Source organism: Sus scrofa, chromosome 13 (genome assembly GCF_000003025.6).
Source record: "Sus scrofa isolate TJ Tabasco breed Duroc chromosome 13, Sscrofa11.1, whole genome shotgun sequence".
Classification (NCBI taxonomy): Eukaryota; Metazoa; Chordata; class Mammalia; order Artiodactyla; family Suidae; genus Sus; species Sus scrofa.
Genome location: NC_010455.5, coordinates 2,135,189 through 2,150,976, shown reverse-complemented (window position 1 = coordinate 2,150,976; position 15,788 = coordinate 2,135,189). Strand labels below are relative to the sequence as shown.

At 36.8% G+C, this 15,788-nt stretch overlaps 1 protein-coding gene across 7 annotated transcripts in view; it reads left to right on the top strand.

The window, feature by feature from the left end:
• The window catches only part of COL6A5 (collagen type VI alpha 5 chain), a 144,862-nt gene that overhangs the window by 23,428 nt on the left and 105,646 nt on the right, over window positions 1-15,788 (top strand). For all 7 annotated transcript variants that reach the window (XM_021071336.1, XM_021071337.1, XM_005669264.2 and 4 more), the window contains exon 2: window positions 15,391-15,486. In XM_021071336.1, coding sequence (XP_020926995.1) covers window positions 15,420-15,486 — 67 coding nt within the window. In that variant the 5' untranslated portion in view covers window positions 15,391-15,419. The remainder of the gene's footprint in view (window positions 1-15,390; window positions 15,487-15,788) is intronic.

Below are 15,788 nucleotides of genomic sequence, written 5' to 3'. Positions count from 1 at the left end.
AGGAGATATTACAACTTTTACCATAGAAATACAAAGGATCATAAGAGTTTACCATGCTGACAAATTGGACAATTTAGTAGAAATGGATGCATGTCTAGAAACAAATAACCTACCAAGACTGAATCATGAAGACGTGGAAAATCTGAGCAGACGAATAATGAGTAAGGAGGTTGAATTTGTAATCAAAAACCTCACAACCACTGGGAAGAATCTTAAACTTTTCTAAAAAATTGAAGAGGAAGGAAGACTTCCACAAAACTTATTTTATGAGGTTGCCATTACCCTAATGCCAAAACCAGATAAAGTCACTATGAGAAAAGAAAACTGCAGATCAATATGTCTAATGAATATACATGCAAAATTCTCAAAAAAAAATACTAGCAAAACAAATTCATCAGCACATTATAGGGATCATACACCATGATCAAGTGGGATTCATCCCTGTGATTCAAAGAAATTTCAACATAAGAAAATCAATCAATCATACATCACATTAATAGATAAAAGACAAAATCAGATGATCATCTCAATTGATAGATAAAAGGCATTTGACAAAAATCAATGTTCTTTATTGATAAAAAGTCTCAACAAATTGAGAAAGAAGGAATGTACTGCTATGAAATAAAAGCCATATTTGACAAACCCACAGTTAACATTTTATTCAACAGTGAAAGATTGAAGGCTTTTTCTCCAAGATCAGGAATAAGATAAGTGTGTCCACTGTTACCAACCTATTCAACATAGTACTAGATGTCTTGTCCAGAGCAATCAGGCATGTTAAAGAAATGTAGAAATCCAAGTCATAAAGGAAGAAATAAAATTGTCTCTGCTTGCAGATGACATGACAGTGTACATATACAAAATTTTAAAGATGCTATTCAAAAAACCAGAAGTTAAAAGAAAGTTGCTGGATATAAAATCAACATAAAAATCAGTGGCATTTCTATACACTAACAACAAACTACCAGAAGAAGAAAAAAAGAAAACAATCCCACTTAAGTATTATTAAAAACAGTAAAACACTTAGGAATAAATTTAACCAAAGAGGTGAAAGATCTGTACACTGAAAACTGTAGGACACTGATGAAAGAAAATGAAGACACAAATAAATGGAAGGATATCTCCTATTCATGGGTCAGAAGTGTTAATATTGTTAAAAAGTCCATACCACACAGAGCCATCTATAAATTTAATGCAATCTCCATCAAGAATACAATATCATTTTTCACAGAAATAGAACAAACAATCCTAAAATTTGTGTGGAACCTCAAAAGGCCCCAAATAGCCAAAACAATCTTGAAAAAGAAGAACAAAGGTAGAGACATTACACTCCAAATTTTAGACTATTTTACAAAGCTGTAGTAATCAAACCCATGTGGTGTTGGCATAAAAACATAAATATAGACAAATGGAACAGAACAGAACCCCAGGAACAAACTTGTGCAATTACAGTCAATTAATTTATCACAAGGGAGCCAAGAATAATCAAAGGCTAAGTCTCCTCAATAAATAGTGCTGGAAAAATAGCCTCATGCAAAAAATGAAACTGGACACCTATCTTCTACCACTCACAAAGATATTTCAAATCTTTAAAGGATTAAACACTTAAAATGTAAGACCTGATCAGTTCCTGCTGTGGTGCAGTGGGTTAATAATCCAGCATGTCTCTGTTTGATCCCCAGCCTGGCACTATGGGGTCCAATTCAATCCCTGGCCTGGGAAATTCCATATGCCTTGGGGGCAGCTGAAAAAAGAAAAAAAAGAAAATTAAGAGAACACTGTAAACCAGCTATAATGGAAAAAATAAAAATCATTATATAAACATTTAAAAAAAAGTAAGGCCTGAAACCATGAAACTCCAAGAAGAAAACAGGGAAAATCATCCCTGACATTTGTGACAATTATTTTGTGTTTATGACACCAAATGTTCAGGCAACAAAAGAAAAAATAAGCAAGTAGGACTTCATCAAACTAAAAGCTTCTGCCAAGCAAAAGAAATGATCAGTAAAATGAAAAAGTGACCTAAAGAATGGGAAAAAAATATTTGTAAACCATATATATGATAAGGTGCCAATATAAAAAAATGTATGAGTTCCTCATACAACCCAAGAGAAAAAAAAAGCAAAACCCAAACCAAAAAACAAAAACATAAACACAAACACAGATAATCAAGTTTAAAAATGGGCAAAAGGGATTTCCTGTTGTGGCACAGCAGAAACAAATCCAACTAGGAACCATGAGGTTGTGGGTTTGACCCCTGGCCTCACTCAGTGGGTTAAGGATCCGGTGTTGCTGTGAACTGTGGTGTAGGTTGCAGACATGGCTGGGATCCTGCGTCGCTATGGCTGTAGTATAGGCCAGAGGCTACAGCTCTGATTTGACCCCTAGCCTTGGAAATTCCATATGCTGTAGGTGTGGCTCTAAAAAAAGACGAAAAAAAATTAAAAATGGGCAAAGGTCTTGTATAGACATTTTTCCCATTAAGATATTGAAATGGCCAACAGGGACATGAATAGGTGCTCAACTTAACTAATCATCAAGGAATGCAGATCAAAGACATAGTGAGATGCCATCTCGTACCTGATGGGAGGATTGTCATCAAAAAGAGAGGAGATAGAAAGTGCTGGCAAAGGTCTGGAGAAAAGGGAGCCTTTGTGCACTGTTAGTAGGAATGTATATTGGTGGAGTCACTATGGTGCCTCCAAAAATTAAAGTTAGGAGTTCCCTTGTGGGATAGTGGATTAAGGACCTGGCATTGTCACTGCAACAGCTTAGGTCACTGCTGCGGTGTGGGTTTAATCCCTGGTCCAGGAATTTCCTTATGCCGTGGGCACAGACAAAAAAGAATTATCACATCATCCAGAAATTTCACTTCTGAGTATTACTATCTCAAAGACATACCAGCTTCTCCATGTTCATTGCAGCGTTATTTATAATATCCAAGACACAGAAGCAACCTAAGTAACGATTTGCCAATGAATGGACCAAGAAAATCTCTTTCTCTCTCTGTCTCTGTCTCTCTCTCACACACACAGAGGAATATTATTCAGATATAAACAGAAGGAAATCTTGCCATTTGCAACATACAAAAATTTTTATACACTAACAACAAATGATCACATGTGGAATCTAAAATAACTGAAATCATAGAAACAGAGGGTAGATTGGTGGTTTCCAAGGGTGGAGGAGGGGTACATCTGAGGAAATGTGTGAAGATGGTTAAAGATACACAATTCCATTTATAACATGAACAAGTTTTGAGCATGTCATATATAGTATGGTGACTATAAATCTAGTAAACTTGAAAATTTCTGTAAGATTAGATCTTAAAATTTGTCACTGCCCACACAAAGTTATCATTGTAGGGTGATGAGTATGCTAACTAACCTTATGGTAGTAATAATTTTGTTATATATATACATATATATATAATAAACATCATATTGTATACTTTAAACTTATGTTATATGTCAATCATATCTCAAGAAGCTGGAAAAAAAGACAGTGAATTAAAAATAGTGGAACACACTCTTTGGGGATAAGAGTTAAAGTATTATTTGTTATATAACCTGTGGAAAGCAGTTTGGCAATATCCATAAAAGCAGAAAATTGGGTAGAATTCCCTGTGCTATACAGCAGCATACCATTGCCCAATCATTCCATATACAATGTGCATATGCCAGTCCCAAACCCCAATCCATCCCTCCCCCTGTCTATGCCCTTTGGTAACCATAAGTTTGTTTTCAAATCCTATGAGTCTGTTTCTGTTCCACAGATAGCTTTCTATCCTGTTCCACTGATCTATATATCTGTTTTTGTGCCAGTGCCACTGTTTTGATGGCTTATAATGTGATCTGTTTTGGAGAATGTTCCATGTATACTTGAAAAAATATGTATATTCTGCAGTGTTTGAATGGAATGTTCTATAGCTAACTGTTAAGTCCATGTAGTTTAATGTTTAATTTATGGCATTGATTCTGTCTGGATGACTGTCCATTAATGTGAATGGGGTGTTCAAGTTCCCTAGTATTATTGTGTTACTGTCAACTTCTGCCGTTATCTTTGTTAATATTTGCTTTATATATTTTGGTGCACTTGTGTAGGGTGTATATATATTTACAATTGTTATGCCTTCATCTTGGAATGACTGCTTTATCACTATGTAATGTCTTCCTTTGTCTCTTGTTAAGTCTCCACTTTAAAGTGTTCTTTGTCTGATAAAAGTTTCGCTAACTCAGCTTTCCATTTGAATGGAATACCTTTTTCCATACCCTCACTTTCAATCTGTGTGTGTATTTAGATCTGAATTGAGTTTCTTGTAGGCAACATGTACACGGGTCTTCTTTTGTATGCCATTCAGACACTCTGTGTCTTTTAATTAAAGCCTTTACTTCATTTACATTTAAAGTAATTATCGGTATTGTGTACCTATTGCTATTTTATTGTTTTGAGGTTGTTTTGTAGGTTTTTGTTTGTTTCTTCTTTCCCTCTCTTTGGTGATTTTATGACTATCTTTAGTGTTATATTTAGATTCCTTTCCTTTTGTGTATGGGTATCTATTATAGATTTTTGCTTTGTGGTTACAATGAGGTGTGTGTGTATAAATGTGTATACACACATGTGTATATGTGTATATATATATATATTTAATTGATGATCTCTTAATTTTGTCACATTCTAGTCACCCTATCTTTTTATTTCCCCCACTGCACATTTAATGTTTTGACAAAAAAACAAAGAGCCTACAATATGCTGTCTACAAGAGACTCACATTAGGACAAAGGACACATAAACTAAAAGTGAGGGAACATATCTTAACATAATAAAAGCCATTTATGACAAACCCACGGCTAATATTATACTCAATGGAGAGAAGCTGAAAGCCTTCCTGCTAAAATCTGGAACAAGACAAGGATGCCCACTCTTATATTTCTAGTTGGGGTATTTTCTTTGTTCCTTTGAGATGTCCCTTTAACATTTCTTGTGAAGGTGGTTTAGTGGTACCAAACTGTTTTAGCTTTTGCTTATCTGTAAAATTCTCCATCTCTTATTCAAATCTGATTTGTAACCTTGCCAGGTACAGTGTTTTTGGTTATAGGTTTTTTTTTTTTTTTCTTTCATTGCTTTAAATGTATCATGCAACTCCCTTGTGGCTTACATAGTTTCTGTTGAGAAGTAAGTCTCATGGGAGTTCCCTTGAATGTAACTAGTTACTTTTTCCTTCTTTTAATATTCTCTCTAATCTTTAATTTTTACCATTTTAATTACAGTGTATCTTGGTGTGGATCTCTTTGGGTTCATTTTGTTTGAGACTCTCTGTGCTTTCTTGACCTGGATGTGTTTCCTTTCCTTGGTTAGGCAAGTTTTCAGTTATCATTTCTTAAAATAAGCCATCTTCCCTTTTGTATTTTCCTTTGTGACTTCTATAGTACAAATATTAGTATGTGGTATGCTGTCCCAGATATGTCTTAAACAAGACTTACTTAAAAAAATATTTCCCCCGTTTTCTGTTCAACTTGTGATTTCCACCACTGTGTCTTCTAGTTCACTGATCCATTCTTCTATAATATCTAAGTCACAGTTGATTCCTTCTAGTGTATTTCATTGTTTTTGTTTTATGCTTTGTTTTATTTATTTTATATTTTGAATGTTTTTATTTTTTAATATTTCTTTATATATATATTTTTTCTACTGTACAACATGGTGACACATACACAGATACACATACATGTATACATTATTTTTTCTCACATTACGTGTTCCATCATAATTGACTAGACAGAGTTCCCAGTACTACATAGGAAGATCCCATTGCTAATCCATCCCGAAGGAAACATTCTGCATCTATTTACCCCAAGCTCCCAGTAACTCCCAGTCCCTTCCCTTCTCCTTGGCAAACACAGTCTATTCTCCAAGTCCATGATTTTCTATTCTCCAAGTCCTCCAAGTGGAAAGGTTCATTTGTACCATATATTAGATTACAGATATAAGAGATATCATATGGTATTTGTCTTTCTCTTTTTGAATTACGTCACTCAGGATGAGGGTCTCTAGTTCCATCCATGTTGTTCCAAATGGCATTATTTTGTTCTTTTTTATGGCTGAGTAGTATTACATTGTGTGTGTGTGTGTGTGTGTGTGTGTGTGTGTGTGTGTGTGACATCTTCCTGATCTAATCATCTATCAGTGGACATTTGGGTTGATTCCATGTCTTGGGCATTGTGAATAGTGCTGCAATGAACATGCAAGTGCATGTGTCTTTTTTAAGGAAAGTTTTGTCTGGATATATGCCCAAGAATGTGGTTGCTGGGTCATATGGTAGTTCTATGTATAATTTTATTTTATTTTTCTTTTTAAATTTTTTTTATTACTCAAATGAATTTATCACATCAGTAGTTGTATAATGATCATAACAATCCAATTTCACAGGATTTCTATCCCACAGCCCAAGCACATCCCCCCACCCCCCAAACTCTCTCCTCTGGAGACCATAAGTTTTTCAATGTCTGTGAGTCAGCATCTGTTCTGCAAAGAAGTTCAGTCTGTCCTTTTTTCAGATTCCACATGTCAGTGAAAGCATTTGATGTTGGTGTCTCATTTTATGGCTGACTTCACTCAGCATGATAAATTCTAGGTCCATCCATGTTGCTAAAAATGCTGGTATTTCGTTCCTTTTAATGGCTGAGTAATATTCCATTGTGTATATGTACCACTTCTTGATCCACTCCTCTGTCGATGGACATATAGATTGTTTCCATGTCTTGGCTATTGCACATAGTGCTACAATGAACATTGGAGTCTTTGAGAGTTGTGGTTTTCTCTGGATAGATGCCCAGGAGTGGGATTGTTGGGTCAAATGGCAGTTCTATTTTTAGTTTTCTGAGGAATCTCCATACTGCTTTCCACAGTGGTTGCACCAATTTACAGTCCCACCAACAGTGTGATAGGGTTCCTTTTTCTCCACGCCCTCTCCAGCACTTGTCTGTAGACTTTTGGATGATGGCCATTCTGGCTGGTGTAAGGTGGTACCTCAGGGTGGTTTTGATTTGCATTTCTCTAATAATGAGTGATGTTGAACATCTTTTCGTGTGTCTTTTGGCCATCTGTATGTCTGCTTTGGAGAACTGTCTATTTAAATCTTCTGCCCATTTTTTAATGGGGTTGTTTGTTTTTTTTGGTATGGAGCTGCAGAAGATGTTTATAGATTTTGGAGATTAACCCCTTGTCAGTTGATTCATTTGCAAAGATTTTCTCCCATTCTGTGGATTGTCTTTTCATTTTGTTTAGGGTTTCCTTTGCTGTGCAGACACTTTTAAGTTTGATTAGGTCCCATTTATTGATTTTTGTTTTTATTGTCCATGCTCTAAGAGGTGGATCTGAGACGATGTTGCTGTCGTTTATGTCAGAGCGTGTTTGGCCTATGTTTTCCTCTAAGAGGTTTATAGTGTCTGGTCTTATATCTAGGTCTTTAATCCATTTTGAGTTTATTTTTGTGTATGATGTTAGGGAGTGTTCTAATTTCATTCTTTTACATGTGGCTGTCCAGTTTTCCCAGCACCACTTATTGAACAAGCTGTCCTTTCTCCATTGTATATTCTTGCCTCCTCTGTCATAGATGAGTTGGCTGTAGGTGCATGGGTTTAATTCTGGGCTTTCTATCCTGTTCCACTGATCTATATTTCTGTCTTTTTATAATCTTCTAAGGTAAATACATACTGTTCTCCATAGTGGTTGTACCAGCTTACTTTCCCATCAACAGTGCAGGAGGGTTCCCTCTTCTCCACACTCCCTCCAGCACTTGTTCTTTGTGGACTTATTAATCATGGCTGTTCTGACTGGTGTGAGGTGGTATCTCATGGTAGTTTTGATTTGCATTTTTCTAATAATCAGGGATGTTGAACATTTTTTCATGCAATTGTTGGTCATCTGTACATCTGCCTTGGAGGAATGTCTATTCAGGTCCTTTGCCCATCTTTCCATTGGGTTGTTGGACTTTTCACTGTTGAGTTGTATAAGTTGCTTGTATATTTTAGAGATTAGGCCCTTGTCAGTTGCATCATTTGAAACTATTTTCTCCCATTCTGTAAGTTGTCTTTTTGTTTTCTTTTGGGTTTCCTTTGCTGTGCAAAAGCTTGTCAGTTTGATTAGGTCCTATTGGTTTATTTTGGCTCTTATTGCTGTTTTTTCGGGAGACTCACCTGAGAAAACATTTGTAAGGTTGATGTCAGAGAATGTTTTGCCTATGTTCTCTTGCAGGGGTTTTATGGTGTCTTGTCTTATATTTAGGTCTTTCAGCCATTTTGAGTTTATTTTCTTGCATGGTGTGAGGGTTTATTCTAGTTTCATTGATGTGCACACGGCTGTCCAGGTTTCCCTGCAATACTTGCTGAAAAGACTTTCTTTTTCCCATGTTATGTTCTTGCCTCCTTTGTCAAAGATTAATTGACCATAGGTGTCTGGGTTTATCTCTGGGTTCTCTATTCTGTACCGTTGGTCTGTCTGTCTGTTTTGGTACCAGTACCACACTGTCTTGATGACTGTGGCTTTGTAGTATTGCCTGAAGTCTGGGAGAGAGATGCCTCCTGCTTGGTTTTTGTTCCTCAGGATTGCTTTGGCAATTCTGGGTCTTTTGTTGTTCCATATAAATTTTTGGCTTGTTTTTTTCTAGTTCTATGAAAAATGTCATGGGTAACTTAATAGGAATTGCTTTGAATCCATAGATTGCTTTGGGTAGTATGGCCATTTTTACAATATTAATTTTTCCAACCCAGGAGCATGGAATATCTTTCCATTTCTTTGAATTCTCTTTAACTTCATTGATTAATGTTTTATAGTTCTCGGCGTTTAAGTCTTTCACTTCCTTGGTCAGGTTTATTCCTAGGTGTTTAATTTTTGGGGGGTGCAATTTTAAAAGTATTGTATTTTTATATTCCTTTTTTTAATACTTACTTATTAGTATACAGAAATGCAACTGATTTCTGAATGTTAATCTTGTATCCTGCTACTTTCCTGAATTCGTTGATCAATTTGAGTAGTTTTGGGTGTATGCTTAGGGTTTTCTATTTATAGAATCATGCCATCTGCATAGAGTGACAATTTTACCTCTTCTCTTCCAATTTGGATAACTTTTTATTTCTTTAGTTTGTCTGATTGCTCTGTCCAGGACTTCCAATACTATGTTGAATAAAAGTGGTAAGAATGGGCATCCTTGTCTTGTTCCAGATTTTAGTGGGGCGGCTTTCAGTTTTCTCCATATTATATTTTCTGTGGGTTTGTCATAAATGGCTTTTTTAATGTTAAAGTATGTTTCCTCTATATGCACTTTGGTAAGAGGTTTTTTTTTTATCATAAATAGATGTTGGACATTGTCAAATGCTTTTGCTGCATCAATTGAGATGATCATGTGGTTTTTGACTTTTCTTTGGTTAATGTGGTGTATGATGTTGATTTTCATATGTTGAGCCATCCTTGTGAACTTCAGATGAATCCCACTTGGTCATGGTGTATGACATTTTTTTATGTTATTGGATATGATTGGCTAAAATTTTGTTGAGAATTTTTGCAATTATATTCATCAAAGATATTGGCCTATAATTTTATTTTTTGGTAGTATCTTTGTCTGGCTTTGGTATTAGGGTGATGGTGGTGTCATAGAATGTTTGGGAGTGTTCCTTCTTCTTCTCTTAATCCCTTCATATTCACCCTTTATTCCTTCAGTGTTTTCACTCTCTACCTTTTGAATTCAGTGTCTATAAGACTGCAGAGGTCTGTTTCATTGTTTGCTGCTTCAGGTGAATTCTATTCTTTTAACTGGGAACGGCTCCTGAGCAGCTTCATTTCGCATATATTTTTCTTATTTTGTGAGTTTAGGAAATCAACTACTATAGTCTTGGCTGGCTATTTATAAGCAAGAGCACCCCTTTGGATTTTGTGGGGGTCTACTATTTAATTTTTGTGTGGGAGTTTGAACATTTGCTGTCTCTTTCTTTGGTGTGAGCAGGTTGTTATCCCCCTGAGGGTGTTACCAGGGTGATGGATGCAGTGGGCAGGGCCAGTAGTCAGTGCCTGGTTGCTGGGCTCTTGACAGTAGCAAGGAGCTGCAGGAAGATGGTGCAGGCTACTCCTAGTTGCAGGGCTCTGGGAAGTGTTAATTAGCCTCTGTCAGATTTAGTCCATTCCTGAGGCATTTGGCAGTGGCAGTGGCAGTGGCAGGGTGTGTGAGTTCCCAGGAGAGTGAGAGCAAGAACGGGTGGTGTTCAGTCAGAATCCCCTCCTCTGTGGTGCCTTCTGAGGTGATTGGGGCCACAAGTTGTGCCAGTTAATTGACCCATAGTGGTGGCAGGGCACACCCACCTCTGGAGTCAGAGATAACTGTGGTGGTTTGCTCCAGACACCTGTATACCATGCACAATGCACCCTGTCCTGCTTAGCCCATGAAGGAGGTGTGCACAGGCTGCTCCTAGTTGCCAGGTCCTGGGAAGTGACAGTGATCAGGGATGTGTGGGCACTGCCCTGAGCATTTGGCAGGGGCAGCAGCAGGGTGGGTGTGTTCCTGGGGGAGTGAGAGCAACAATGGGTGGTGGTCTGTTGCAGTGCCCTCTTATTTGCTGACCTCTGAGGTGACTGGGGCCACAGGTGGAGCCTGTTCACAGACTCCTAGTGGTGGTGGGCCATGCCTCCTTCTGGTTTCTGAGATGACTTCTGCGGATTATCCCTGCTGCCTGTAGATCACACAAGAGGCACTGTGTCGTGCTTAGCCCCCTGCTTCCCTTGGCCCACACAAGGGGTGTCTGACCACTGGTATCCTGCACAAGTGGCACCGGTTTCCAGTAGCCTAAGCAAGTGGCCTCTCACCACCTGTATCCTGTGCCAGAGGTACCCCACCCTCTAAGAGCCCTTAGATGCACTGGCAGAGAGATTCCTATGACAGTCCACCCCTTCTCCTCTTACCCTCCCTAACAATGGTGCCTTGCTTCTTTTGTGTGCCCAGACCTCCTCCTTGTTCCTTTGGCTGTGGTGTTCTGCTCCCCAGCCAACCCTTGGCACACTACTCCCTAGCCCCTCAGGATGTCTTCACACAGCCAACCCTGGAACTGGCCTCCCAAGGCTGAGTCTCAGTGCCTAGGCCCTGCCTGAACGTCTCAGGCTCTGCTGTCTGTGGCAGTGATGCAGATAATCTGTGTGGCTCTCACTTTGCTTTGCCTCCTCAGTCCAGCTGCTGTGCTCTTTTAGGAGAATTTGAGGTCCCTCCATCCCAGCTGATCTCATCAGTTAGGTGGCTTCCCAGGGTGTGGGTTCCTTTTCTCTTTAGCAGCTCCCTCTCAGGAGTGCTAGTCCAGTCCTGATTTCTTTTTTCTCTCTCTCTCTGTTTCTTCCTTTTGTTCTAACCAGTTTTATGGAGGGTTTCTTTCCCTTTCTGGAGGTTTAAGTTCTTCTGCCAGCATTCAGTAGATGTTCTGTGTGAACTGTTCCCATGTAGTTATGTTTTTTTGATGTGTTTGTTGGAGAAGGTGAGTGTGACATCTTACTCCTCTGCCATCTTGATCCTTCCTCTCCTCTGTCCTGATCTTTACAATTTCATTCCTTTTAATAACTTTGGGCTTTGTCTGTTATTCCTTCTCTAGTCGCTTTAGGTGTAATATTAGATTTTACTTGAGCTTTTTCTTGTTTCCTGAGATGAGATTGTATTGCTATAAGCTTCCCTCCCAGAACTGCTTTTGCTGTGTCCGATAGATTTTGGATTGTCATATTTTCATTGTCACTTGTCTCTTCTCTGAGTATTTTTTTTTCCTCTTTGATTTCTTCAGTGATCCATTGGTTGTTTAGTAACATATTCTTCAGCTTCTGGGAGTTTTTTGTTTTTTTTCTATTTTTTTCTTGTAGTTGATTTCTGGTCTCATAGCATTGTTGTTGGAAAAAAATGCTTGATATAATTTCAGTTTTTTAAAAATTTACCAAAACTTGATCTGTGGCACAAGATGTGATCTATCCTGGAAAAAGTTCCATGTGCACCTGAGAAGAGTACAGATTCTGCTGCTGTTATATAAATATCAGTTAAGTCTATCTGATCAAGGGTTTATTTATGGCCTGTTTCTTTATTAATTTTCTGTTTGGATGATCTGTCCATAGATTTAAGTGGGGTGTTAAAGTACTCCACTGACAAGATGCTAGACATAGAAAATACTAAAGATGCTATTAGAAAACTGTTAGAAATCATCAACGAATTTGGTAAAGTTGAAGGGTGCAAAATTAATACACAGAAATTTCTTGCATTTCTATACCTTCATATAATAATGAAAGGTCAAAAAGAGAAATTAGGGGAACAATCCCATTTAACATTGCATCAAAAAAATTAAAATACCTAGGAATAAACCTACCTAAAGAGACAAAAGACCTGTACTCTGGAAACTATAAAATGATGATCAAAGAAATCAAAGACAACACAAGCAGATGGAAAGATGTAACATGCTCTTGAATTGGAAAAATCAATATTGTCAAAATGATTATAGTGCCCAAAGCAGTCTACACATTCAGTGCAATCCCTATCAAGTCACCAACGACATTCTTCACAGAACTGGAACAAAATATTTTAAAATTTGTATGGAAACACAAAAGACCTTGTATAGCCAAAGCCATATTGAAAAAAAAAAAAAAAAGAAATAGAAGAAACAGGCTTCCTGACTTCAGACTATATTACAAATCTATAGTCATCAAGACAGTTTATACACACTACTGTATAAAATAGATGATTAAGGAAAATCTACTCAATAGTTTGTAATAATGTATATGGGAAAAATGGACATATTTATATGTATGACTGTTCACATTTCTGTATACTTGAAACTAACTCAACATTTTAAGTCAACCACTCCAATAAATTTAAAAATAAAAATAAAAATAATACCCAGCACAAATGAACATCTCCTCAGAAAAGAAAATCATGGACTTGGAGAAGAGACTTGTGGCTGCCTGATGGGAGGGGGAGGGAGTGGGAGGGATCGGGAGCTTGGGCTTATCAGACACAACTTAGAATAGATTTACAAGGAGATCCTGCTGAATAGCACTGAGAACAATGTTTAGATACTCATGTTGCAACAGAACAAAGGGTGGGGGAAAAATGTAATTGTAATGTATACATGTAAGGATAACCTGACCCCCTTGCTGTACAGTGGGAAAATAAAAAATAAAAAAAATGAAATCACTTGTACCTCAACGTTACCGTTAAGAAAGTGAAAATACAACCCACAGAGTGGGCAGGATATATTTGCATATCATATATCTGATAAGTGTTTGATATCTAGAGTATATGAAGAAATCTTATGACACAACAATAAAAAGACAAATAGGATAGTTAAAAATTGGCAGAGTATTTGAATACATATATCTCCAAAGAATATATAAAATGACCAGTCAGTACATGAAAAGATGCTCAATGTCATTCATTATTAGGGAAATGCAAATCAAAACACCTTATGGCACCATTTACAACCACTAGAATGAGTATAATTTTTAAAAAGAAGACCGTAACAAGTGTTGTTGGGTATGTGGAAAAACTGGAAACTTTATACCTTGCTGATAGGAATGTAAAATGATATAGCTACTTTAGAAAACAATTTGGCAGTTTCTCAAAAATATTAAACATAATGTTACCATAAGATCAAAAATTCTACTCCTAGGTATCTACCCAAGAAAAATTAAAACATATATCCAAACAAAAACTTGTATATGAATGTTTATAGTAGCAATATTCACAACAGCCAAAAGGTAGAAACACCCCAAATATCTACCAACTAATAAATAAGTTTTTAAAATATTGTATATCCATACAGTAGAATATTACTCTGACATAAAAAGAATGAAGTACTGATATTTGTCACAACATTGATAAATCTTGGAGACATTATGTTAAATGAAAAATTCAGCAGTTCCTGCCATGGCAAAGTGATTTAAGGAACTGTCTGCAGTGGTTTGGGCCCCTGCAGAGGTGCAATTTCAACCCCTGGCCTGGTGCAGTTGGTTAAAAGATTTGGCATTGCCCCAGTGGTGGCATAAATCGCAACTGTGGCTTGGGTTCAGTCCTTGGCCTGGGAATTTCCATATGGCACAGGTAAAGCCATAAAATTTAAAAGAAAAAAGAAAAAATTCAGACACAAAATGTGACATGTTCTATGGTTCTATTTATATTAATGTCCAGAATGGGTAAATCTATAGAGAAGGGGAGAATTGAGAGTAACTGCTAATGGGTATGGGGTTTCTCTAGGGGCCCTAAAAATGTCCAGAATTAATTATAATGGATGCAAATCCTCTTAATATACTAAAACACATTGAATTATCCACTTTAAAGGGTAAATTTTATAGACTGTTAGTTAAATCTCAGTAATAAAATTAATGAATAAGTAAAATATATGGTATATTAGAATATGATGAGTATAGATTCGAAAGTCATTGATAGCATGATTTAGCCACTAACTACTGGGGATCCTTGACTTCTTCCTTGGAAAAATAAGGGTTTAGTCTAACTGATCTGTAGGGAATCTTCCAAATCTAGCTTCCAGCGATTCTCTCAATATTCTTGCATGATTAGCAGTTTCAAAAGAACTGCTGGAAAGGTCAACTCTAGAATAAAATCCAGCCTTTATACCTTTGGTATCTCACTGAAAGCATTTCTGTTTTTGAGTGCTGGGCATTTATCTATTTCCCTGTTAATAAGAACAACTTTGATTTGGTGGAATTTGATAAGATTATAATTTCTTGTGAAGATTTCTGATTGTGAGTGCATTGAGAGAAATACTGATGCTAAAGTAATTTATAAGACTGAATATAACCACACATGAGAGAACAGTTTTCACAAGGATTTATGAAGAAAGAAATATGAGTGGCTGTTCAGTTTTTGAGTCAAGTTGTAAGCATACATTCGTCATTATTGACATAAAAATAGAGGGTAAAGAATAACGACTGCATAAATTCTGCAGCTTTTGTATAAAATCTTTGTATAGATGATAGCACAGTGGCTAAGAGCTTGGGCTCTGCAATCATCTTGTCTGGGTTAGGATGGGACTCACCACGTACCAAGCCACACTGTGCCTGTTTCCTTATCTGTGATGCAGCTGTAGTAATTTATGTCCCTGTAAGTGCATTGTGATGATTAAATAATATGATCCTTAAAAAGCACTGAGAAAAGTATCTGAGCCGTGGTAAGGACTCAGCAAACATTAGCATTATATGTTTTCAACAAATACTCAAATGCTTGGTTAATGTTTTAAATACATCTAACATTGCTTTGAAAAATACTTGTTTACAGTGTATTGTACGCTGACCCATCTTTCCCTGTAGTTAATTCTTGTTATACACTGAGATTTTTCATATTGTAAATACCATTTTTCTTTACAGAGTAAAAGAAAGAAAATTTCACTCACAAAATGAAGAGCCTGACAATTATATTTGTCCTAATCTTTTGGACTGAAACACTGACAGATCAGAGCCCAGGTACCAGTGTATCTTATGTTTATTATTATTTGGGAAATCACAAATACATATTTTATGTCTCAACAAATGTTTAATAAATAGAAATAAAAATTTATTTATTTACTAAAAAATCAAAGTAGACAGCATTTATTTGTAGTTGGTGATATGTAAAATCAAGCAAACTTAACCTTTCAAAGATGACAGAAAGACATGGGCGAAAGTCATGAATTATGCTGCACCTGGCTAAAAAGCTTTAATTATTCATTGATTTGCTTCAGTCCTAGTGCTCCACGTCTCCATGAATAGAGTCAAGCCACTTGTTT